The 24,955-nt window shown below is 35.8% G+C and overlaps 2 protein-coding genes across 4 annotated transcripts; one reads left to right on the forward strand and one right to left on the reverse strand.

Moving 5' to 3' along the window:
• The first annotated feature begins 14,107 nt into the window (after positions 1 to 14,107).
• LOC103707256 (putative folate-biopterin transporter 2) lies at positions 14,108 to 17,515 on the forward strand. The gene is made up of 5 exons (XM_039133994.3): positions 14,108 to 14,617; positions 15,408 to 15,667; positions 16,396 to 16,491; positions 16,574 to 16,744; positions 16,809 to 17,515. The coding sequence occupies exons 1-5, from the start codon at positions 14,242 to 14,244 to the stop codon at positions 17,403 to 17,405; spliced, it is 1,500 nt and encodes a 499-aa protein (XP_038989922.2). The 5' UTR covers positions 14,108 to 14,241; the 3' UTR covers positions 17,406 to 17,515.
• Positions 17,516 to 17,833: 318 nt separating this feature from the next.
• On the reverse strand, positions 17,834 to 24,807 carry LOC103707258 (sister chromatid cohesion 1 protein 3-like). 3 transcript variants are annotated; one of them, XM_008791675.3, is made up of 14 exons: positions 24,393 to 24,807; positions 23,600 to 23,861; positions 23,459 to 23,505; positions 23,320 to 23,369; positions 23,157 to 23,224; positions 22,687 to 23,081; positions 22,465 to 22,576; positions 20,238 to 20,374; positions 19,710 to 20,140; positions 19,519 to 19,555; positions 19,315 to 19,357; positions 19,090 to 19,225; positions 18,609 to 18,747; positions 17,834 to 18,122 (listed from the first exon to the last, which is right to left on the reverse strand). In XM_008791675.3, the coding sequence occupies exons 1-13, from the start codon at positions 24,514 to 24,516 to the stop codon at positions 18,649 to 18,651; spliced, it is 1,941 nt and encodes a 646-aa protein (XP_008789897.1). In that variant the 5' UTR covers positions 24,517 to 24,807; the 3' UTR covers positions 17,834 to 18,122; positions 18,609 to 18,648. The 3 variants fall into 3 exon arrangements, 2 of the variants coding, with proteins under 2 accessions (XP_008789897.1, XP_038989786.1); XM_039133858.2 differs by having other exon boundaries at positions 23,459 to 23,502; positions 24,393 to 24,647; XR_005514942.2 differs by lacking the exon at positions 17,834 to 18,122 and having other exon boundaries at positions 18,614 to 18,747; positions 19,090 to 19,220.
• Positions 24,808 to 24,955: the final 148 nt, after the last annotated feature.

Genomic DNA, 24,955 nt, shown 5'->3' on the forward strand with positions numbered 1-24,955 from the left:
AGCAAGAGACGAAGACGGGGCCAGACAAGATAATGAGAGGCTTGAATGGACAGATAAGGATTCCTCAAAATATTAAGACCAATTTATTACCGATAACATATTAAGTGGTATTTACAAATCCTAATAGTGTTTAGAAACTAAAAGAATACTTATTGCTTGAAAAATAATCATTTTAGCTTAAGAGCAAAGTGGACATTCTAAAAAAAAGTAGTAAAGCTACTTTTCCACATAATACAGAGTAAAATATTTCATCAGTTTATTTTCATAAGAAATGAACTAGAAGTAAGTTAATTTGTTTACATTGTATTAACTTGTTAAAAAATCAAATTCATGAGAAATAGAGCCACCATTAAGGAACTAATTTGTTCATAAAGATATCCAGCTTAGTTCGATAATAGACTTGATGAGCTCGCTATATTCATAAGTATGCGAAGCTCAAATTTCATTTAGTACTTCATGGACATGTTGAGTTAGAGCACTTTAGGCTCGTAAAATTTATCTCAATTCAATGACAACCTCTTTTGGCTAATGGCTAATAAACAAGCTAAGCTTCAGCGTCTATTGCACGAGTTTAAGTGTAATTTATATGGTTATCTTATAGAACAAATTAATCTAATGTTAAAAAGAGTAGTAGTAATGGACTGGAAGTAGACGACAACGACCAATAAAGAGAGAATATAAAATCGAATAAATTGGCATGGGGACCACCAGCACCTGCGGAGATGAGCCGGATCCACTTGGGCACGTGTGGGACCCGGTTCGCAAACATTCCGGCTCGGCGGCCCAGCCTCCGGGCCCATTTCGGTTCGCAAGTAGTGGAAGTGGGGCGATGACTGGAGAGCTGGCACGAGACGGTGGCTGACACGTCCGTGCCAAGCTGGAATCCTATTCCCCTTGTGGATGATGATTGGATAAGGTGGATAATATTCCTCTGGAGCCAGCCTCTGGTATTGAAACATCTCATGGGCATGGGAGTGGAAAAATACATGGGTGTGTGACTCCATTTTCTTGAAGAGGGGGGGACACCCAACAAAAATGGCTAGGGTTTTTATTTTCTTGTAATTTTTTTAATTTTCTCTTATAATCGTGCATGAGCTCGAATAATTTTGCTGTTTTGTCTTCCTTGACAAATTGGGGGCTCTGCCTTCACTGATAAATCACATGTTCTATGCTTTATACCTTCAGATAGTACTCTTCATATGCTATATTTAGATTTGGTAGTCTATGTTTTTCTAATTAGTTAGCCAATGGATTATGGTAGTAAAGATAACCCATGCATATGTTAGCTATTTTTTCTTTTCTTTTTTTTTCTTATTAGAAGGGAGGAGCCTGGATATATAATTGTTGTCATTCGTTAATGTTGGCAATGAGCATAATCATAGTTGTAAGATAATGCTATCATTGAAGATCTAGTTATTAACTTGGGTATGCAAAGTAGTGGAATTGGAAAGAGAGGGGAGAGAGAAGGGGAGATCTAGATATTAAAATTCTTTTATGTTTTTGAATATAATAAATATCTTGTATTGTTGTTATAAGATGTTGTAGTTAATATAAACATACAAACAATATAATTCGAAAACCAATTACTAACAATTTTAGGCTATCTAATGACGTAATCATCATCATGTTCATCATAGTTTTTAAAATGCAACCGCATGCATTATAAGATACATAATTTTGAAGAATGATGTTGCTTCCACCAATGTTCTTCCACCATATAAAAATATCACCCGCTCTATATCTTAACAACAAGCCATTCGTCATGCTATATATTTGGGTCGTCCTCGGAAAATTTTAAATGAAATAATAAATGAAAAAACAATGATGTTTAAGATGGTTGATAACTTGCAATTGCATAAATATATTGAATAGAAAAGAAGGAATGAGCAATATAGATGTCAATGCGCAAATGTTTCTATTAGCAAAGTTGCTATAGCATTGTCCATTTATGTACGCATTGTCCATTTATGTACACTATCATTTGAAGATAAAAATACAAATCCAAAATTTTATAATTTAGCGAACAATTAGTTGGTTTGCCCTACAAATAAAAATGTACTGACCAACAACCCAATTAAACAACAATAGTTATAAATCTTTTCTTTCTTGCACCCTACTCTATCCTGACTATAAATATGACCATTAATTATAGTGGAAGTGCTTTCATTTATAGTAATTTTTCCTCTCTATAGTTTATGGATGGTGGTTATGGAGGCGCACCTAAAATCATAATCCCACCAATCATCACAGCAAATCACGGGCTAAAAATGTCTCAATTTAATAGCACAAAAATAGTTGGCATGGTAGGTCCTCTTGACAAGAGATTAGTAGACATTGGTTCGAAGAATGTTTAGAAGGAGCATAAGAAAAATATGACTAAGAAAAGCTACACTTGGTGGAGTAGTTATAATAAGTATTCATGTCAATTATTACTTATCAAAATTTTTGAAATAAGCTCACTATCAATTTTTTTCAAATGATAAAATTACCCTTAATCCATATATTATATTATATACAACAATATTAATATTTTTAAATTAACATTAATATTTTAATAAAATATAAATATTAAAGAGTAATATTTCATACTATAATTAATATTTACATAAATACAAGATATTATGTAGTGATATTTTTGTATTAAAAACAATGTTAATATAAAATATTATTATTTTGATACTTCTTTGTAATAATAAATCATTTTACTTTATAAATGCATGTATACTATAGTATACTAACAGAATTTTTAAAAGAACTAGTTCATAATAAAATTATATCATAATATTCAGACTAAAAATTTATTAATAACTATAATGAAACATCAACCATGATAATATCATTTTAGTAATATTATATGCACAATATTCATATTATATAACATTATTATTCAAATTTATAGTCATATTAATTTGTTACACTAGTAATATATAAATATTATTATAGTTATATCATAATAATATTATTAATAATTAGTATAGCATAGCAAGATATATTAATATAATATAATATAATAATATTCTAATTTTATAATAGTATTGATTAGAATTGCAAAGAATGCCTACCTTCTAGCTTGCCTTAGTTATGGGAATAACCGATGCGGCGACTAAAAAAATCAATACCAGGAACACCCATCTTCAGTTCTTCACCATATTATGAGATGGTTGAGATCCTTTCATCCTTTGGCAATTTACGTGGCGAATCCCAATTTTTAGTTGCATGGACATGCAAATCTAGTGCACCTTCCATTCTAAACAAATCAGACATTGCTTTGATATTTGAATGGATGCAGGTCATGGATTCATAGCTATCCATGCATTTAGTGCAATGACAGGATACCTTTGATAATAGCAAACTATTAAAATCAGACTGAGGTTTGTGATTCCTTAACAAATTATTTCACCTCTTCCTTTGATAATAGCAAACTATTAAAATCAGACCGAGGTTTGTGATTCCTTAACTTTCACCTCTTTTTCCTCCTCATTATTCGTTAAGCACTGTTTCCCTTTCTTTTTTGAAATACTTACTTTATTGTTTTGTAGTTTTAAGCAATATATATTTTAATTTTTATATGTGCAATTGGTTTTCATATTCCAGCACAATGCTACAGACTTTATATACTACAATGTTTAGAACTATTCGCATCAAGCTCTTCAAGCCAATTGGATTTATGTTGCATTCCTCTCATTCCTAGTTATTACACCACAATGCTAAATATTACATCTTATTCGTCCCATGCATAGCACGGGGTTTTTTGCTAGTTTTAGGTGTAGGGCACTGGAAGGCAAGGGGATGGTTGTGGAAGAAGAACTTAAGACTTTCATTATATAATTTATGAAAAAGAAGAGAGGTGTAAGGGTAGAATTATATGATTTAACCTATATGGATCGCATAAAAATTAACTAAATTGTCAAGTATAGAATGGCTAGCTGAAGTATGTTTTAATTAGCTATGGATCTAGACCAAAATCCTCTATTGATTTATTTTCAAACTAATGTCCAAGCATAAAGTCTACAGATCAGTAACCTAGTCTCAATCTACTAGTTTATGCAACAACCTTCAAAACCATCAGCTCAAGGGATTAGATGTCATATGTTAGTCGCAGTGGTGCACCTGATCTGTCCCTCCAAATATAATCCTTTTCTAAGGAGCTAGAATATTTCTTTAATTTCAATAAAATATCTTATATATTGATGCCACAATGCTGTAATAGTCCTAATTTCGTAGTTTTCCTTCAGATAAACTACTGAAAACTGCTATAATAATCGCATATTATGTATTAAAACATGAGAAATACCCAACTACATGGGCATCTCTGTCTCTCTTGAAGAGAAAGATACCGTTCATGGCCTTGAAAAGAAAGATAGTTATTATGCATCTACTGCAATGGGGAAACAGGAGATCTTCTTGGATCATCTTACACAGAGATCAAGCAAATTCAATCCAAAACAACTATTTAGATATTCTGATCCATAATTATTTTTTTTATAAAAAAAAAAGACGAGGAAAGATGAGTAATCCCATCAATTCATTTGACAAAAAAATTTAGTTATCATACAAGTTATCTTCAATAGTGAAGGATTCACTTCATGAGTCCTATATTTTGGGTCTCTCCTATAATGTTATTAGATATGCTTAATAGCTTCTTTTCTCTGCTCGTTCTAGCAATATTGGCATCTGTGTAGAGTGCTACCTATGAAAAGAGAGAAAAGACAAGATCTTTGTCTTCAGCTTTTCATATAATCTAACTAAAATGCTTTAATTAAGTTGTATTAACTTTGTTTTCTTTTCTTCTATGAGAATATAAGAAGTCCCTTCTCTCTACTTCTACTTATAAGATCAGCGTATATGGAGAATGTTATATTTGGATATAAAAACTAACTTAAGTTTTTCATACATAAGCACTTGATTTCAAAGGTTTTCATCAAATTTAGGTCTTCCTTGTTCCTTCAATTGCAAATAGAGCCTATATCTTTTTCTCTTTGCTTGCAGTAGTAGCATGACATCTCTAAAGAATGTTACAGAAGAATATTTATGAGACCGTAACTTCAGCTTCTCATTTACATTCAAGGAAAATTCTTGCTGATACTTCTTGTGGCCCTTTAGGTATAACAAGTATTTAATTCTCTTCTATTTGTTGGAATCCTTTTATCTATAGGAAGAGAGAAGGGTGCAACAACACTTATCAAGAACAATCATTTTCTTAAGAAGCTCCTAGTTTCTATTTTTTGATGAAGGATAAGAAGCTCCTAGTTGGTGAAGGTCCAAACATTGAGATTGGAATTTGACGATGGCATGGATCATTTTCTTAAGAAGCTCCTAGTTTCTATTTTTTGATGAAGGATAAGAAGCTCCAAGTTGGTGAAGGTCCCAACATTGAGATTGGGATTTGGCGATGGTGTGGAGGTGAATGTGTATGTCACTGTATCTTTTACTTGTAGGAAATGATAGTGCAACTGAAGTCACACTAGCTCAAAACTGCCAACCACAATGTGAAGAAAAAAAGCAAGCTATACACAAAGGACTCTAAAGATGAATAAGAGTGAACAAGTAATTGAAGCAACTTAATACAAAGATGAAAAATAAACAACTTGTGGTTGTGTTCTCAAATACAATTGATGGGGTGGTATTTTATAGACTTTATGGAGACTTTTAATACATGCATTCACATTAATTACATGTAATTAAGACTGCATAGAAAAATGAACAAATACTATAGGAAGATGTAAAGATGGATAGGTACATAAATATATTAAAGATCCTTGCATGAATCTAGATTAATTATATATCTAGACTATTCCAAAAAATCAACTGTACTAATATCAACACTCTCCCTTAAAGTGATTTTTTAGAAACAAGTCCGAGTTTAGTATGGAGTAACTCGAATTGTCCTTTAGAGAGTAACTTGTTAAAAATATCGGCAACATGCTCTTAATTTCGCACCTCCAAAGCACTAATAGTGCTATCAAGAACTTTTAATGAAGTGATGCTCTAACTCAATATGCTTTATTCTGGCATGACATATTGGATTTATTGCAAGCTTTATAACACTTTGATTGTCACCAAGAAGTATGGTTGGCTTGTGGATAGGTGAATGGATATCTTCAACGAGCCTTCGAAGCCAAACACATTCTTGAGCAGCAAGAGCAAGAGTAAGAGCTTTATATCTGTTTCTGTGGTTGATAAAGAAATTGAATCTTATTTTTTACTACACCAAGAAATACTTGTATCACCACAAAAAAAAAAAAAAATATATATATATATATATATATATATATATATATATATATATATATATATATATATATATATAGCCAAATGTAGACCTTCAAATATCCAAGTCATCTCCCAAATCAACATCTGTGTAGCCAAGCAAAGAAAGATAGCTCCCCTTTTATAGAATAATCCCATATCAAGTGTAGAACTAACATACTTTAAGACTTTTTTGCTGCCTCCAATTGCGGCTTTTATGGTGCTTGCATAAACCGGCTAATCATCCCAATGGAGAAAGTAATATCCGGCCTTGTTATGGTCAAATAGAGAAGACTACCAACTAGAGTACGATAAGGCTGAGGATCAGCCAAAAGGGAACCTTCTTCATGTTTCAGTTTCACATTCACATCAAATGGAGTGGAGCGCCTTTTTCCTTATTTGAATCCAAATCTGTCAACAAGCTTCTCTACATGACTTTTTTGAGTTACAAAAATTCTATTTTCGGCCTTCTCCACCTCTAATCCAGGAAAAGGACTTAGTTCTCCCCATTTCTTCATATCAAATCGACTAAAGAGTTCTTGAAGCTTTGCAACTTCTCCTTCATCATTGCCTGTTATTATAATATCATTTATGTACAAAAGAACAATCACATGTAATCCTTCAGGCTTCTTGATAAACAAACTTGGATCTAAATTAGAAGCAACATAACCACAAAATTGTAAATATTGAGCAATTTTACCATACCAAGCTCTTGGGGCTTGTTTTAGCTCATAAAGGGTTTTCTTGAGCTTATACACAAAATTTGGATGAGTGTTAGAAATATAACCAAGTGACTGCTCCATATAAATATCCTTGTCAAGCTCTCCATATAAGAAAGTATTTTTCACATCATGCTACCATAATTTCAGCCATAGCAAGTGCTAAGGCTAACACAACACGGATTGAAATCATCTTTGCCATGGGACTAAAAGTCTCTTCATAATTTTCTCCATGTTGTTAAGAAAAACCACGAGCAACCAGCCTTGCTTTGAATCTATCCACACTTCTGTCAGCCTTTCTTTTTATCTTGTACACCCATTTACATGAAACAGGTTGCACATCCTTTGGTTTAGGTACAAGGTCCCAAGTTTCATTTTTCATGAGAGCATTCATCTCCTCATCCATGGCATGCCTTCACTCCTTGATACCTTTAGCTTCATCATAGCACCATGGTTCCTCATCATCAATTGGATTGGCAAAGAAACAAGAATAAGTACTCACAAAATTTTTATCTCCATAATGGGCGGGCTTGACAGTTGGTCTCCTTGGTTGTCGATTACTAGTCACCAATTCATTACTTCCTTCTTGTTGTCCATTACTTTGGTGAGAACTTGAGCTTCCCCTTTCACTTTGCTCTCCTAATGATGATTGAGGAGAAGAGTCATGTGGTGTTGTCATTTCCAGCTCCAAAGTGTTGGATCTTCCTTGCTCAAATGCAGCTCCATTTAGGACATAATATGAAGAAACTTCATCAAAACAACATCTCTAGAAACAATAAATTTGTGAGTCCTCAGATCCATGCAATTCCAGCTCTTCTTCCTTTCATTGCATCCAGCAAAAATGCACTTCCTTGCTTTTGTGTCTAACTTGCTTCCTTGAGATTCCAGCACATGAACATAACAAATGGAACCAAAAATTCTTAGATGTTGGACTCTTGGCTTTTCTCCAAACATCAAATGATAAGGAGACTTCATATTTGTTGGGCTAAGGAGCAATTGATTAATCACATACGTTGTACACTTTATACCCTCTGGCCATAAAGCTTTGGGTAAATTTTTAGCATACAACTAGCTCTTGCAAGTCTCCACAAGGTGCCTGATTTTTCTCTCAGTGACTCCATTTTGTTGTGGTATTTTAGCACAATAAAGTTCTCTCTTAATATCATGTTGTCGGCCAAACGAGAAAATTCCCTTAGATATGAAGTCCCCTCCATTATCTGTTTACAGCTGCTTGATTTTTATCCCAAGTTCACCTTCTATGGTCTCTTTGAACTCCAAAAATCTGGTGAAAACTTCTGACTTATGCTTTACAAAATAAACCCATGTGAATCTTGTAAAATCATCAACAAAAATTAATATGTAATAAAATCCAGAATAAGAGGGAGTTCTAGTTGGTCGTATTAAATCACTATGAATACGTTTTAGTAGAGCCTTGCACCTTGAAAGAGATTTGTCAAATGAGAGATGATGTGCCTTTCTATTTTGACAACCTTCATAAATTTCTCCACTACCAAAATTAGTTAAATTTGGAAGACCTTTTACCAAGTTTTTTTGTACCATAACTCTTAAATTATTTATATTAAGATGCCCAAGTCTAGCATGCCATATGAATGCATTATCATCGCTACTCAACTTCTCAATATAAGATGTAGAAGCAGACAAAACAAATAAATTATCAACTCTTTTAGCTGTGTGGATAACATCTGCCTTCAACACTTTAATATTTCGGAGGAACTTCACTTCATGTAGACCAAATAACACATAGTTACTAGAATCTACTGCATTCGCCATCGAAAAAAGTTTTTTTCTTCATACCTTGGCATGAAACACGTTGTTAAGTGTAATAGAATCATCTTTTTTGCCATTGACATACCTTGGCATGAAACAAGTTGTTAAGTGTAATAGAATCAGTAGGATGGATAATATTGTCTGTTCTTACAATAGCATCTTTTCCTTCATAGTGATGAAAACTTGAGAACTTTGAGTCATATCCAGCTAAATGATGGCCACAACTAAAATCTACACTCCAGTCATTATCTAAATTGATTGAAGCCATAGAATCAACAATGGTTGTCTTGTCCATGAAGCACTTTCTCCAATCTTCTTCATTTTGAGTATTATCATGCTTTTGAGTGTCAGCCGCGTTGCTTTCTTTCAATTTGACATGTCAATTTCTTCTTATATACTCAAGTTTACCACATCGATAATACGTAAAGGTCTTCTTGTTACCTTTATTTGAAGAATTAGTAGCATCACTATTCATGCTTGAATTGTTCTTCTCTTTTTCTTTAAATTTTTTTTTCTAGTGAGCAAAGTGCTTCCTTCTTCATGCTTTATTGAAACACCAACCATTTATTTCGTCAAGGACTCTTGTGAGAACAAGCGATTCTCAAACTCTTCCAAGGATGTTTGTTGAGCCTATCCTTGGATTGATGTAACATAAGGAATATATTCTAGTTTTAGGCCACGAACAATATGACGATTCAACCATGCTTCAGAAATTGGTTCCGCCAAATCCAAAAGAGAAATTTTTGAACACAGATTTTTAATTTTCAGAAAGAATTGAGCAATTGAGAGATTACTTTATGTTGTGTTTGCCAACTCGTTCTCTAACATTTGCAGCCGAGCCATATCCTTTTTGTTGAACAATCTATCAAAGGTTTGCCATATTTTCACTTGTAGGATTACATCGTATAATATGATCAAACAACCCATAAGAAATAGATTGCTTCAAGGCAATTTCTGCCTTAACATTTTTGCACTTTCATTGCCTAAGAGCTTCAGTGTTTTGCACATTATTTTCTGGATCTACTGTATCAACTCCACCTACAACCTCCTACAAGTCTTCACCAGCAAGATAAGACTCCATACATATTCTCCCTACTCTATAGGTGGACCAGTTTAGAAATTTCAAACCAAGTCCACTAATACAACCACTCAAAACCATCTTAGAGCACTAGCTGTTTTTTTCACAAACTACCACCCTTGTAGCTCTAATACCATGTAGGAAAACCGAAATCACACTAGCCAAAGACTGCCAACCACAATGTGAAGGAAAAAAAACAAGCTACACTCCAGCCAAAAAAAAAAAAAAAACTACATACAAAGGACTCCAAAGATGAATAGGAGTGAACAATTAATTGAAGCAAATCAATACAAAAATGGAGATCAATCAACTTGTGGTTGTATTCTTAAATACAATTGATAGGGAGGTATTTTATAGATTTTATGGAGACTTCTAGTACACGTATTCATATTGTAATTAAGACTGTATAAGAAAATGAACGGACATTATATGAAGATGTAAAGATGGATAAGTACATAAATATATTAAAAACAAGAACGAATCTAGATTTATGCATCTAGACTATTCCAAAAAATTAACTTTACTTATTTCAGCATTACTTTATTGAGAAAGATGCTTCTCAGGTCTGCTTAGCAATTGCTAGGCTCTCATATGAAGATGAAGTCAGGATCATCAGATACTATCAGCAGAAGAATCACAGTGTTGTATATGATACTGCGACTTCGAAATTGGGATTTGGAGTATTGATTTGTAGTTATAGTTGATGAAATAAGAAGTTATAGAGGAAATTATCCATTGCGTATTCAAATCTTATACATGGTATTCTGATTGGGCTGGGAAACTATAAATCTCTTTCTTAAGCTTGATCCTCTTCAGCTATAAGGATTTTAAATAAGGTAGTAAAGAACTGCAGATAAATTGGATGCATTAGTAGTATTTTGTCAATTCTACATCAGTGTCTATATATTCCAAACAATAGATAAACTAGTTTGTTTTGGGGATTTTATGTCAAGAACCTACAAAATTTATTTGCTGTATTTAAACAATAGATAAACTGTTTTTAACTTAACAGGCCTATCTCAAATATCCAGGGTTCTAAAAAGACAAGTTTCTGCTAAGTACTGCTTCTAAATGCTGTGTTTGCAGTGTTCTTAAAAGACAAGTTTCTGTTCAGTACTACTAGTAAATGCTATGTTTGCTATCACCGCAAGGCATTTGCAATCATTAGAATTTACATCCATGTCGTTTAAAAATTCCGGTATTGTTTATTTAAAATCGATTCATAACGTCCTGTATATGCATGAGGTTGGCCATTTTACTGGAAACAGTAAAAATGGACAACAAGGCAGTTGCTTATCATATGAAGAGGATGGATCTAACTTGTTAAGCAAAATTGACAAGAACACCTTCTTCCTCAAGAAAAAAAAGACATGAACAAAGGAATATGTTTGTAAGGAGTGGATACATTGCGTTCTTTGCTTTGATATTTTTAACCTAACCACCCTCCAGAAAACGAAATAGAGCTATGTTATTTAGTAGAAAAAGGATATCTGAATATTCTGAAGACAATATCAGCTTAAGGGTTCCCAAAGCTAGAGAATCTAGCTCAGCATGCATATACAACCATTTGATACTTAAGCTTCTGTTCCTCCATTAACCATAAAAAAAAAAAGGAAAAAAAAACCTTGAGCTTCTTTCAGACTACAAACCCTAGCCAAGATAAAAAACGTCGCCTTTGTAGGGGCTCTTGCCCCTTGGATCCATGTTATAACTTACTTCTGGATTAAATGAGCATCATGAAGCACTTGGTAGATGAAGCATACAGGAAAAACCAGCATTGACAGAAAGCTAGTCGAAACTACTTGACATGTTAAAATCAAGCAATTGCTCAATCTCTTTTGTTCTTGACAACAGGTTTTAACCATCGATGATAGGCAGGTAGACAATTTTATATGATACTATAGGTAAAAAGCTACTTCTTCAAATATGTAAATTTGAAATGCTTCAACATATTGTCATCAGTCTGAAGTGGAATTATCCTCTTCTGCCGACGAAAGGCTCTTTTAAGGAGAATACAGCTTATAAGATCCCTTCGAGCAAACCATGACACTGTAACATAATTCATTTTTGCAATGAGCTAACATACTTAAGAGGATTATGGTCCCTTAAGTCTTAGTAAACTTGCATGATATAAGCCACAAGTGAATTATGTTATCACAAGCCGAAAGTGTGAGGATTCGTGCGGGTGTGTGTTTAGTCCTATATTGGCTATGCACTAAGTAGATCTTAGGTACTTATACAGGACTAAGAAACCCAAATAATACCGTCTAGCTAGCCTTTTTGGATAAGATCCTGGGTTGGCATTTTATGATATCAGAGTAATAGGTTTGATTATGGGTAAAACTTAAAGTCTAGTAATGAGTAAAACTTAAGCTTAGGTTTATAATTTGTAAAGTCAGATATGGGACAAGTATAAAAAAGTTGGTAGAGATCAGGGTTGTGCATTAAGTTTCAAGGATGAACACTTTTGAGATGGGAAGAATGTGAGGGCTCGGTCCATTGACTGGCCCGCACATAACTTGGGCCACAATCCCATGTGAGCAAGGGCTCACAAGGGCTGCGCACATGGGAGAGGGAGAAGTCAGACTTCGAATAAGCCAAATCCTTCCATGTTTGAGCTAGTTTTCTTTTATAAAAGTGAGTCCCCATCCTCCCAAGTCTTCCACCTCTAAATCTATCCCCTATTTCCCTTCCTTCTTCCTCATTTTTTTCCGTTGAGTTCGTGATTGCCCGTCACTGTAGTCACCGAAAATCGAGGTCGCCGACGTCTCCGAAGCCGAAGTAACACTCCGATCTTCTTCCCCTTTTCTTGTTCTTCTTCCTACAACTTGAAATCACAGTCGCAGACGGAGAAACAAGAATCTTTGTCGATTATGAACATGAGCCCTATCACGGGTATAAAGTAACCATAGCACAAATATCTGTGAGCAATATTTTGAACTATGATATCAGTAAATGACAGAAGGATGATTTATGAATTTATTTGCAAAATGAACTTGGAATTATGTTTATGAAATATAAATATTTTATGCATGCATGATTGGCTTTATGACTTATTTTAACATACTGTACTATAAAATACTTTATTTTGTAATAGCTGTTATTTTTCTTAAATTATGTATTGACATAAAAAAATTTATACTTAATCCGATAAGGTAAAGTAAGATTTACTTACTGAGCTGTGTTACTCATATATCTTTATTTTTATTTTTCTCTCTTCAGATGAAGACGGTCGATAGGAACGAAGGAGGGTCCAAGCTTGGAGTTCGCACTAGCAAACATAACGATTTTGTGGAAAAATTTTAATATTTTAAATTGACTATAAATTTATAGTTAATTACTTTTTGAATATTGAAAATTATTGGTTTGGTATTTATGCTTGAATTGAGATGCTCTGAACCAGTATTAGTTCTATTTAATAGATAATAAAATTAAATTTTTATTTATTATATTTTGTTTAAGATAAATTTGAAAGTTAAATAAAATATTTGATTTCATATTATTGTGGATTGTACCCTTCAATAATAGGTCATGTTATATTCCGGATTTGGAGGGTGGCAGAAAGAAAGCCTCCAATTTTGTTGAGCCCAAAATAACTCTTGGTATTAAAAATTTCATCAGTGTACCATCCCAAGAGCTCTGCACTAAACAAATGGCCGAGATTGATCCCCTTGCTCCACATGAAGTTCACCAGTATATAACCCTAGGCTGTACCAAACAGAGCACAAGTGCCAAAAATATGCTCCACATTTTGCATGTTACCGAGCTGAGCTTCCAACGGCCAAGACTGTTCACCAGAATGCCACCTTCTTCCTCCTTTCCTTTTGATTCCCTGCAGCATTTCCTCGAAGATTCTAAGCGATATCGTCCCTCTCTCTGCATGGAAATGGGTTTAAAGAAGTCGCACTGAAACCCACTACAAAACCCCTCCTCGTCTTATAGAATTCAGTCCTTGTGTGAAGAGTATGATTTCTTTAGCGTTCCTTGCTTTCAAATTGATATCTTTGATTAAAAAATCCCTTCTTTCCACCAAACTCTTGTGCTTTTGGTTGGATGGAGCCCAACGGAGCAACCTCTTTCGAGCACTCATGAAAAATCCCACCTCTTGACTCAAAACTCAAACCATTCTGAGGCCAAAACAGAGAAAATCCATTCAAAGTCCCTCCTTGTGAAGAAATTCTATCTTTCTGAGGCCCAAACAGAGGAATCCAATTCAGAGATCCATGAAAAGTTTCTCCACTTGACACAGAACACGACCATTCTAAGTCCAGCATAGAGGAATCCTTTTCAGGATTCCATGAAAAAATCCCATCTTTTAGCACGAGAAAATCAACCTTCGTGAGACCAAAGCCGGAAAAAAAAAAAGGAAAAAAAAGAAAAACCAGTTCAAGAGACTCTAGGCTCAGAATGGAACCTCTGCCATCCTCTCCAGTCTCCGAAAACAAGGAGACCTTGCTGAGGGAGAAGGAATTACCTCAGAATTCGCTTCAGGTATCTCTCAGCTCCCCTGTGCATTGGTTCCGAATGCTTGCAAAGGAGATGCACTGGAGCTTCGTGTACGGCATTGTCGCTGTGAACGGGATCAGCCAAGGCCTGGGCGGCGCCATCTTCCGGGTGGCCTCGGACTACTACTGGAAGGATGTTCAGCTGGCGCAGCCCTCGGCGGCCCAGGTGTACCAGGGGATCACCTCACTTCCATGGATTGTGAAGCCTTTGTGGGGCCTTCTCACTGATATTCTCCCAGTGGCTGGTTATAAGAGAAGGCCTTACTTTATTTTAGCAGGCAAGCTTCATCCCATATCCTAGACCTTACAGTTAGTTCAGTTGGATCATGTCTTCTATTTATTTCTCATTATATCAAGTCAAATAGACTATGAAATGAAGCTAAATAAATGAAGTACTGTGGGCCTAAAGTGGCAATCAGGTCTCGACTGGGTTCATGCATGACCCAAACTTTTGTTAAGATTTTCAGCCAATATGTAATCCAACTAGAGATTTGACGTTTTGAGTTGGGTTGGTTTGATTTATTTGGATTTTATCTAGCCTCATTATTTTTCCCTGATGTGTTTTTTACAGCAGAATTGAGCAGATTTGTACTTTGTTTGGCAATAGTCTAATATATAGCATCAACAGATTTTCTTTCTTTATTTCTTTTTAATAGCTTATACTTAATCCAAATGGAAACAATTCAGAACACGTCATATTTTTTCACTTTAATTCATCTATCTGCACCCTTATTATCCTAGATGCGAGACAGAGTTGACCAAGTCTAAGTTAAGCATAACATTTTATGTGAAGCAAGCTTTCTAGCAGTTCAGTGCAATTGTGGTCCCTCTGTTCTCTCATATTTTTTTCTTTTGGTCATGTATTCTTAATCTTTTTTAAAAAAAAAAAACAATAAAGAATACCTAAATCATTTTTCTCTTCTTTGTTTTCATGCAAGATTATATATCTATCTCCTAGATGTCTACCTTCATCTTCTTTTATTTCCTGTAACTGTGTTTATAGTTTCATTTGTCATCTTTCTCTCCAGAGGGAAAAAAATCTGAAAACTTCTGTATCTCTAAATTCAGGTCTTTTGGGAGCCATCTCAATGCTTATAATGTGGTTGCAAAATGGGATGTGCACCGTGCTTGGTTTGTTGTTGCTGACAGCAGGGAGTGCAGGAGTGGCCATAGCAGATGTGACTATTGATGCTTGTGTTGCACAAAATAGCATAAATCACCCTTCATTGGCTGCTGATATGCAAAGCTTGTGTGGGTTTAGTTCATCTATTGGAGGTCTTATTGGGTTCTCTATAAGTGGCCTACTTATGCATGCCATAGGTTCTAAGGTTAGCATCTGAGCATTTACTAAACTAAAAATGTATATGTGATCTTGAGGATCTCTTTACTACTATAGAAGCATATTGATATAAATGTGGGCATCTACCTTTTCAAGTCTTCCATGGATATAAATAATTACCAGTTGATACTTGTGAGGCATCCTTTTCTGATTACCTTAACTATAAGGATAACCAACCAACTTTATTCCAACTTTCCAGTGTTAGCTCATAAATCCTCTACTAGTACATAAAATTAATAACTATATATCTGCTATTATTGTCATTATTATTTGAATTTCTTCTCTGACGACTCTCATTCATATTATTTTAGGTCTTCTTCCGCTTCGATTTCTTTATCATCTCACGACAATTTTCTATCGTCTCTTGATCAAATCTCCATGGATCTTTGTTGCACGTGCCCATATTATTTCCAAGTTCTTGTCTAAGTTATTCATACTAAACACACTTTCTTCACTTAGAAAATACCAATTTCTAACCCTAATCTTCTTCCTTTTACCACAAAACTACCGCACATTCAAAACCCTTTACCGGTAACTTCCTCTATTTATTTCTTTGGTTGTGTGTAATAGCCCGACAATACAAAATTAGGGCGTCTATTAGCCATCAATTATAACTTGTACTTGCTTTTCTTTTAATCTTTTAATAAATTAGACTCCCTGCACTTTATTTTTACTTATTTTATTCTAACAGTTTTTTCGGTTATTACATACTTAAAGGGGGTTCTTGGCTTGTTGAGCATCCCAGCTGCATTGGTACTGTCAGTCGGAATGGTGCTGAAAGAACTACATGTGCCTAATTTTGCGTATAGACAAGTAAGACCGGTATAATTAGCCTTCATGATCCTCCATTGATTTCATTTTGCTACTCAGCACATTCCAAACTTCTTGCCATCAGATTTATCAGAAGCTACTGCAAGCAAATCGCACCGTGTGGGCAACATTAAAATGTTCTGAAGTTTGGCGGCCATGCGTCTACATGTTCACATCACTTGCTTTGAACCTGAACATCCAAGAAGGAATGTTCTATTGGTACACAGATCCAGAATCTGGCCCATCCTTCTCTCAGGCAAGTTTCAAACTCTAGAGTCACAATTCCTATCTCAAGCCTGTAACACTACCTTTTGATGCAGGGAACCATTAGCTTCATTTATTCCATCGGCTCCGTGGGTTCACTGCTTGGTGTCTTGCTCTACCAAAACTTTCTAAAGGATTATTCCTTCCATGGGTTGCTCTTTTGGAGCCAATTACTTTCAAGTTTCACAGGAATGCTGGATTTAGTTTTGGTGCTACGTCTGAACTTGAAGTTTGGCATGCCGGACCATCTATTTGCTGTGTTTGATGAGAGTGTTTCTCAGATGATTGGGCGCATCAAATGGATGCCTCTCCTTGTGCTCAGCTCCAAGCTATGTCCCTGTGGAATTGAAGGCACCTTCTTTGCTTTGCTTATGTCGATCGATCATGCCGGCATGCTCGCATCGTCATGGGGTGGTGGCTTACTCCTTCAAGTCTTAAAGGTTTCTCGATCAGAATTTAGCAATCTCTGGGTTGCCATCTTGATCCGTAGCTTGTTAAGAGTGGTGCCACTTGCTTTGTTGTATCTGGTGCCTAAGAGCAATCAACATTCTGTTATTCTTCCTGCTTATGTCTTCATGAAAAATGGGGCCTCAGAAGCAGTTGAAGCAGGAGGCGATGATGTCGAACGGGCCTCACTTCATGAAGATACCTAACGGCTTCAACTTTGTCTATCAGATACCATTGTGAAACTTTCAACAGAACACTTATTTAGAATCTAAGCTCAGAAGTGAAGATTAGTTCTTTCCCATGCTCTTCACAACAATTTGGCAAGCACGTTAGAAAGTATTATGACTGCGTTCGGTTCATTTCAGCAGCTCGCAGAGAAAAGAGTTTGCAGCTCAATACAAGAATCTTGGGATTCACTATATGCCAAGGATTCACCATATGCCTAGATGCTCTGAAAGAACGGATTTGGTCTGGATTGGTTAAATGCATCCTATAAGCTTGTATGTTAACCTGTTAAGCTTTGGAGGCTTATATGCAGCCAGGCCCACATTACTTAGGCTTGGGCTACTTTCTCTATTCATTTTAGTTTCTTTTTAAACTACTCATTTTTCTTTACTTTTTTAAGAAAAGAATAGACCCTAATCTTATCATTTATGATTAATTTCAACAGAACACAAATTTCAAAATTTAATTTACACCAAAATTAGTTAGTACCAAACTTTTTCACCTGAGGTGACTATTACATTCCAACTTCCACATGCTGATGAGATAGCATAATTAAATGATAATTACAATGGTTACCCATAAACACTGAAGACAGGCTGTAATATACACAAGAAGCATAGCTGAAATCAACATCATTAAGTTAATAACCCTTTGGACCTATGACCAATGTATTCGCTGGTGGAGGGCAACAATCCAAGCTGCAATTCATAGGCAATGGTGTCAGTCTTATCAAAGCAAACCAGCCATTACTTTAGTTATTAAACACAGGATTCAGTAGAACATGCGGTGAAAACAATAACAATCCCCCCTCAGAATATTGCATTTCCATCGATGTACTTGCAGAGATAAAATCCTTAGCTACAGGGATAAGGATGGACTTGCTTTTCTCCTGACTCGTCTAATGATATAATTACAATTTCTGTGGTGAAGACTGCATCATATTGCAATATGACCAATTATTAAGGGGAAAAGGCTTTAACTAAGTTTCTCTCAAATTTGAATCCCAATTACACAATTTGTTATGTCATGTTAAATGTTATCAACGAGGAAAAGCTTGGGCTAAGTTTATTTTCGAATTTCCAACAAAGAATAAAACAATAATCAGCCAGGCTGTGATTGAAATGGGGCATAGTTGATATTAAAAGATGTTAATTATTAAGCTGCTGATAAGCAAATGTTTTTACCTTTATATGGTAAGGCCAGGCAAAACACTCAGAGATTGGTTCAGAATTTGGCTGTTGAGAGCGCAGGCGTAGGAGAAATTAGAATATCAGCATAAGCTTCTTCCTGTTGCACATCAATAAGCCCATAGCTCTTCAACACCTGCAAGTAGAACATAATTTCTAAGAAGCAAGAGGGAAATGCACAAGTCCGCCAATATGCTGCTGCAGGTAAGTAAACAAACTATATATGTAGTGGCATCTGATAAATCCAATACCACATCAATCTTGCTAATAGACATATATACCATGTACAGAACCTACAAAGAACTAAAAGTAATAACACAAGATATGAATCCATGCATCATGATACATTCACATGTAAATACACATGCATAAGCAGATGCACAGAAGTGTATGTATATACAGGGAGAGATATTAATCCAAGGCTACAGGCTACTGCAGACTTACAGAAATTAAAATGCAAGATCTGTTAACATTTTACCATAGTTTCAAAGAACATCCTTGCGCATTGCTTCCTTGTCTTCCCTTCTAATATCTCATTCAAACTTACATTTCCTGACCCGTCTATTGAACTCTTAGTTGAAGGTGAACGTTCCTTCAAATATTGCGCCACTGCTCTGAACCCAACAAAATTATCATTAACACGTGATCTGTAGGGGAAATAAAGAATGCTCAATTCATTAGAGCACCATAAATGATCTTTTACCTAGTCCTAGCAGACATATTTTCAACTTCAGTTGTTCTATAACCTGTGGAAAAAAGAATATATCTAGTCAGGATTCTAAAAGTTGGAAGGAATCGATACTAACAACCATCACCAATTCACCATCAAGCAAGCAAAGCACCCACTAAGCATCACCAATGACATCCAAAATAACAAAGTCCAATATAGCCACAACTTAACGCTTACCAGATGACACATTACTTGCTTCCAGAAAATTCAAGTCCTACAAGAGAAAAAGCGCTTCGTGGGTAAAAAACATAGTCATTCATGCCTAACTATATACTTGTATCTATCACCAGCATTATCCCGTGCTACACCTAAAGGATGGAAAGAGAAGAAGATCATTGGACATTGCTGCAAAAAACTAGTGCTCTTACTTGTCCATCAGCAGAATCTAGCAGGCCAGGAATTTCTGGAGGATTTGTATCATTAAGGACCCATTCTTCCTCTAAGCGGAAGAAAGAAGTTTCAGGCTGAGAACTAGCTGGTTCAGACAAGGCAGGAATCTCAAATGTGGGCAGTACCTCTGTCTCAAAGGTCCTTCCAGCATCAGACACTGAGCCTACATTACCAGTGTCAAAGGGAGTCATCTCTTCCCTCTCTGATGGAGATGGCACTCTGTCAGGTAGATTTCCCCCAGTGGGGCTGCCAAACCGGGGCCGCTCAGGTTCCATATCAGTGTCAGGCCTGGCAACTGGAGATGATGGATGCATGAGCCCAGGAGAAGCATCCATGGGAGCAGAATCTGCATGAGGAAACTTTTGAGGAAGAATTTTCTCAAAAGCTTCCTGGAGATCAGTACAAATCCCTGCAGATAAACAAGTTTCCACTCCATGAAACATTTTCTTACAGCAAAATGCAAGAGGAGGCAAATATGTGATAACAGAAGGGGAGAATTAGCTCACCAGAGAGCAAAGGCTCATGAAAAATGTGTTCATTTCGTAAGGTTCTGCGAAGCCTCCACGTGTCCAGAGCTGAGCAAGGGAGTTTCCTTCGCTTGCATACTAACTTATTAGTGTCTTCAAGCTGCCTTTTCATGTCCCTATATAACAAATATCGACCAAGAAAATTCATGAAACTGCAACTGCAAAAAATCTAAAACCATTAGACATACAACTGAACAAAGAACAGGGTTATTGTTACTAAATTCACTTATATTACAGTAAAAGAATAAGTGCCTCAGTATGTATGGAAATGTCACTGAAAACAAGGTCATTGTACTAATTATTCTACCATATTTATGTTCTTAATTTCAAAAAATATAAATTTTACCATACGTGACAAGCATTATTCTAACAAATCCTAACATGCACTTGATGCAATGGAAGATACAGCACAGGAGATAACCTCACAAAAAATAAGTGCCAACTGTTGGTCACCAAAGAACATAAAAATATATAGCTGGGCTCCACATATGCTCATTTTATCACATACTCAGACTTAACTATTAATCCAAAAAAACTTAGAACACAAAGCTTGTAAGGCTCCTTATCAGCTTTATTAAAGCAGCCATGTGTGTATAGAATAACAGTTATCTACAAGGTAAATGACCCATTTGACATGAAAATTGATATTTTTCAATAAGATTTCTAGTGTACAGTTACTAAGTAAAGCTGATCCTCAATTTTTGGCATTCACCTGGGCTCACTAAATCCTCAACTCCAAGTAATAACAAAAAAAAATCAACAGGTGAAATGTAACATGAAGATAGGTCAATAGAGTCCATGTATGTCTATCATTGAGGATGGCACATGAAGATAACAATGAGTATTGAATTTGTCAACATGAAGATCTTAATCAGATTATAGCTAAACTTGGTGATTTGTAAAATCAACAACAACGTGATGTTAAACAAGTCCCATATGTTTTTCTCATTTACTTAATTAAGGACGTCTCTTTCTTCAAAAGCCTCACCTTGCAATAAAGATTCAGATGAGCGCTCATGATTTATTAGTTATTAAATAATCTTGAAAATCTTGGGAAAACTTTGAAAATTTTTAGTGTCCTTCCACAAGGTGAAACGTGGGCATATGGATCGATAAGGACAGCATAAGTCTATAACAATTACCTGTTCTATATTATTGTCAGCATAGATATGGAGCCATGTCAATCTCTTTCCAATTTCTATCTTTAAACCTTTGAAGAGGAGAATTAAAGGGAAAGAGGAAGACCATAACCTTGATGATTATCCTCTATAAACCAAACAAATGTTTTCCAAAATCATGGAGATGGTTTGAAAGACCTCTGGTAATGATGAAACTTAGCAGCTGTTCCGTGGCTTTTATGCAACCATTATGTACCATATAAATGATCATATGGCCAGCTGAAACTTAGAAACACACTTCCAGACCAAGAGAAGAGTCAAACTTGAAAACCCCATCTTTTTTCTTCTAACTCACAACCAAACAAACTTCCATCAGAGATGAGAGTAGATCCTATCAGTTCTTCTTTATGTGATATTTCATGCCCATCCATGGCAATGTGGCCAGCTAAAGCGAAAAAATACACTTCAAAAACAAGGGAAGAGTGAAACTAAATTTAAAAGGCAAAAATACCAAAAAAAAAAAACTCTCTCCTAATGAAGCACTGGATATTATCTTTCTAGATTTAACAACAAAATATACATTTTAGGACTTGGGTGTAAATGCCCCATAAAAAGAGCCCAAAACAAAAGCAAGGCCAACTAAATTACTTGCCAAACAAGCTACCACATACCAAAACTGACCAGGACTATTTCATGCCTCCTTCAATCCATCTGCTCACCACATTCATCATAACTATTATTGGGTCTAACCTCAACAAACATGACAATAAGGAGTTGCAATATTACATGTATTGTATACTCTCAATATCCAACTATTCTCCTTTATACAAGTCAGCATATCTCATACTCATCTAATTATAATCAAAACAAATTAGTGGATATAGGTTGATAATAGGGAAAAGATTACCAAAAAATGCAAAAAAATCAATCTTTACATAAATTTGCTTGGGAAAGGTTCAAAAAAAGTGCAGCAAGCTGATCAAAATTTTAATGACATCAAATTTCTGAATATTCTAATGAGACTTATCTATGAACTCCTCAGAATATGACAGAAGATTGTATCAAAATCACTTAATTGAAACACTTACACGTTAGTCAACACGAGAGACTCATCAAAGTACTGCTTTTTCTTTCTCTTCTTTGCCTTTTGCCCATTGACAGGAGGAGACGGTTGAAGCTCCAAGTCAGGTAATGGTTGCCCTATATCATTAACAAATCAAGGTGACAAAAAGAACGGAATTTAGCATAAAACATAAGAGATGACAGACTCATAGTATTATCATATAAGTTAAGAGAATGCAAGAACCGACCCAAAGAAAGTCCCATGTTTTGAATATCAAGATCATCCGCAGATGCAACTGTTGGTGCTTTAGCGCGTGAAGGTGAGGGCAAGAATTCCCCTCCAGAGACCAATACATGTTCCAATATTGGAGAAAGATTTCTGTTCATCATGGGAACAGAACCTTCAAGCAGTCCACCAATGTCATTGTCCGTATCATCCAACTCTGGAATGTTTCCAGGCTCAAAATTGCGCTCAGCTTTACGCATGGTCTCAATATCTGGAAACTCTTGAACAAAATGACTCTCATTAAAACTCTGAAAAGAGCCTTCTGTCTGGTTGCTTGGACCAGGGTCTCTAGCACCTCCAGCATTCACATCAGGAGTAAGAATTGCTTCGAAGCCGCCCTCAAATGGAGGCAACACACTGCAAGGAAATAAATTATTTAATAAAGTTTAACAAAGTAGTTTGAAGAAAAAACTTGTGATATGGAGAGCATACTCTTCTTCCATTGGTCCTGCACCAGGAGTAGGCATCTCTAGCTGAGTCGATGAATCCGTCCTGTCATCCTGAACTAGACAAAACCAAATAGGAAAGCAAGCATTTCAGTTTGAATAGTGGGAGAATAGCAAACAGATAGAATAATAGCTAAACAAATTGAGACCTCATTGATGAAAAATCTTATGTACTGTTCTCTTCCACCTGGGGTTTCATCTGCAAACATAAAAAAATTCAATGTAAACAAAATTTTGGTAGTTACATGCTTCAGTTACTCCAAAATAAAATTGAAATCAATTGAAAACCTGTCATAGTAATTTCCTCATATGTTTTACGGTGGTCATCCAGGCTACTGTCGAAAAGCATTAAAAAAAATCAACGTAGTTAAAAACAAAAGGGACTGATAGGCTTCCAATAATTTAAGATGGGCACGGAAGAATCCATACTCTGTCTGATAGATCGAGTCATCCAACTCCAAAGCATCAAGCTCAAATGTTTCTGGCAATGTCACAGACTCAAATGGTGCTCGATCTGCTTCTGCTGGCAGATTGACTTGTATCGAGGCAAATGCCATCCTTATATCAGTCAGCATCCTGTTGCAATCCTGGAAGAGGTAGTTGACTTTCCACGAGTATATCCGGACAAGACCCAGCAGAAGGTGCCCCGACAATCTCAGAGCAATGGGGACTTCGGGAAACATGATGAATTCTATGGAAATCACACGCCAAATCCCAAACAAATCAACATAAGGAACTGATTACGGCATAGTATCAGCCACTCACAAGTAAGAAAGAAACCAATCAAAGTCTGGTAACACCATCAACTGATGCCAAAATCCACAATACAGCACATTAAAACATATAACTGACTACAGCCTCGGATTAACCATGAGAGAGAAAGAAAGAATAAACCTGAATCGTACTCTTTGTGAAATAAAAATATTTTAAAATTATATTTTGGGTTCATGCTATGCAGAAGATTGATTCAAAACACCTTTTTTTTTTCTATAACATTGTCCACTTCATAAAATTCAGTGCTCAAAGCAAAAAAATTAGCACCAACAGAGATAGATCACAAAAAAAATCAAATATAACTACAAAAATTAAAGAAATGGGGAACTGCCCAAGAAAGTAGATATCAAAAACCCAAGAAGAACAAAAGGGAGTTCCTTTACTACAGATCAAGAGAGTACAAACTACAAACCCCAATAATACGGAAAATAAGAGCAGATTTACCCACCAGCGTAGGACGGAATATCGATTACGTCGATCTGAGGCTTCTTGATCCTCCGCTCCAGGTGCGCCGCGATCCATACCGTCCCCAGAGGGCTCTTCCTCGCCAGAAACGTATGAGAATAGAACATCTCTCTCACTCTCCCTTCTCCTCTTCTCTCTTCTATGACAAAAAGCTTTTCCGCCCGGTTCCCTCTAGGGTTAGTGTTTTCAGTGAGAAGAATTTGGGGCAGAAAAACCCGTACATTGAAGGCACAGTCGAAGCGGCGGGAATGACATTGGCGGGAGGAACTAAAAGAAACAAAAAAAAACCGCGCCGTTTCCGTACCGTAAAGCTTTTATTCACACACCCAATTTTAAATATGTAAAGCACTATTTCTAGCCTCCTCCTCGTTCTCCTTATTTCTTTTTTTTTTTTTCTCTCTCTCTTTCTTTTCTCTTCTTCCCTATAAAACACGGCCGGACAGGACCGGGCCTGAGAACTTTTAAAAATGGCCCTATCCGGCCCGTGTTTTATGTATAAAGGTAGAAAAATATATCCAATTTTAGAGAACCCATTAAGCTGTTGGG

Source organism: Phoenix dactylifera, chromosome 11 (genome assembly GCF_051530095.1).
Source record: "Phoenix dactylifera cultivar Ajwa chromosome 11, Ajwa_hap1_PhDact_Kaust_v1.1, whole genome shotgun sequence".
In the NCBI taxonomy this organism is placed as follows: Eukaryota; Viridiplantae; Streptophyta; class Magnoliopsida; order Arecales; family Arecaceae; genus Phoenix; species Phoenix dactylifera.

Excerpts from the sequence above, each read along its gene's own strand:
- LOC103707256 (XM_039133994.3), top strand. The coding sequence starts at position 14,242 with ATGGAACCTCTGCCATCCTCTCCAGTCTCCGAAAACAAGGAGACCTTG. Across the intron at positions 14,618-15,407 it reads GCCTTACTTTATTTTAGCAG|GTCTTTTGGGAGCCATCTCA; the intron begins GCAAGCTTCATC and ends CTCTAAATTCAG. Across the intron at positions 15,668-16,395 it reads TGCATGCCATAGGTTCTAAG|GGGGTTCTTGGCTTGTTGAG; the intron begins GTTAGCATCTGA and ends ACATACTTAAAG.
- LOC103707258 (XM_008791675.3), bottom strand. The coding sequence starts at position 24,516 with ATGTTCTATTCTCATACGTTTCTGGCGAGGAAGAGCCCTCTGGGGACG. Across the intron at positions 23,370-23,458 it reads TGAGGAAATTACTATGACAG|ATGAAACCCCAGGTGGAAGA; the intron begins GTTTTCAATTGA and ends TTATGTTTGCAG. Across the intron at positions 19,226-19,314 it reads AATATGTCTGCTAGGACTAG|AGCAGTGGCGCAATATTTGA; the intron begins GTAAAAGATCAT and ends TGTTGGGTTCAG.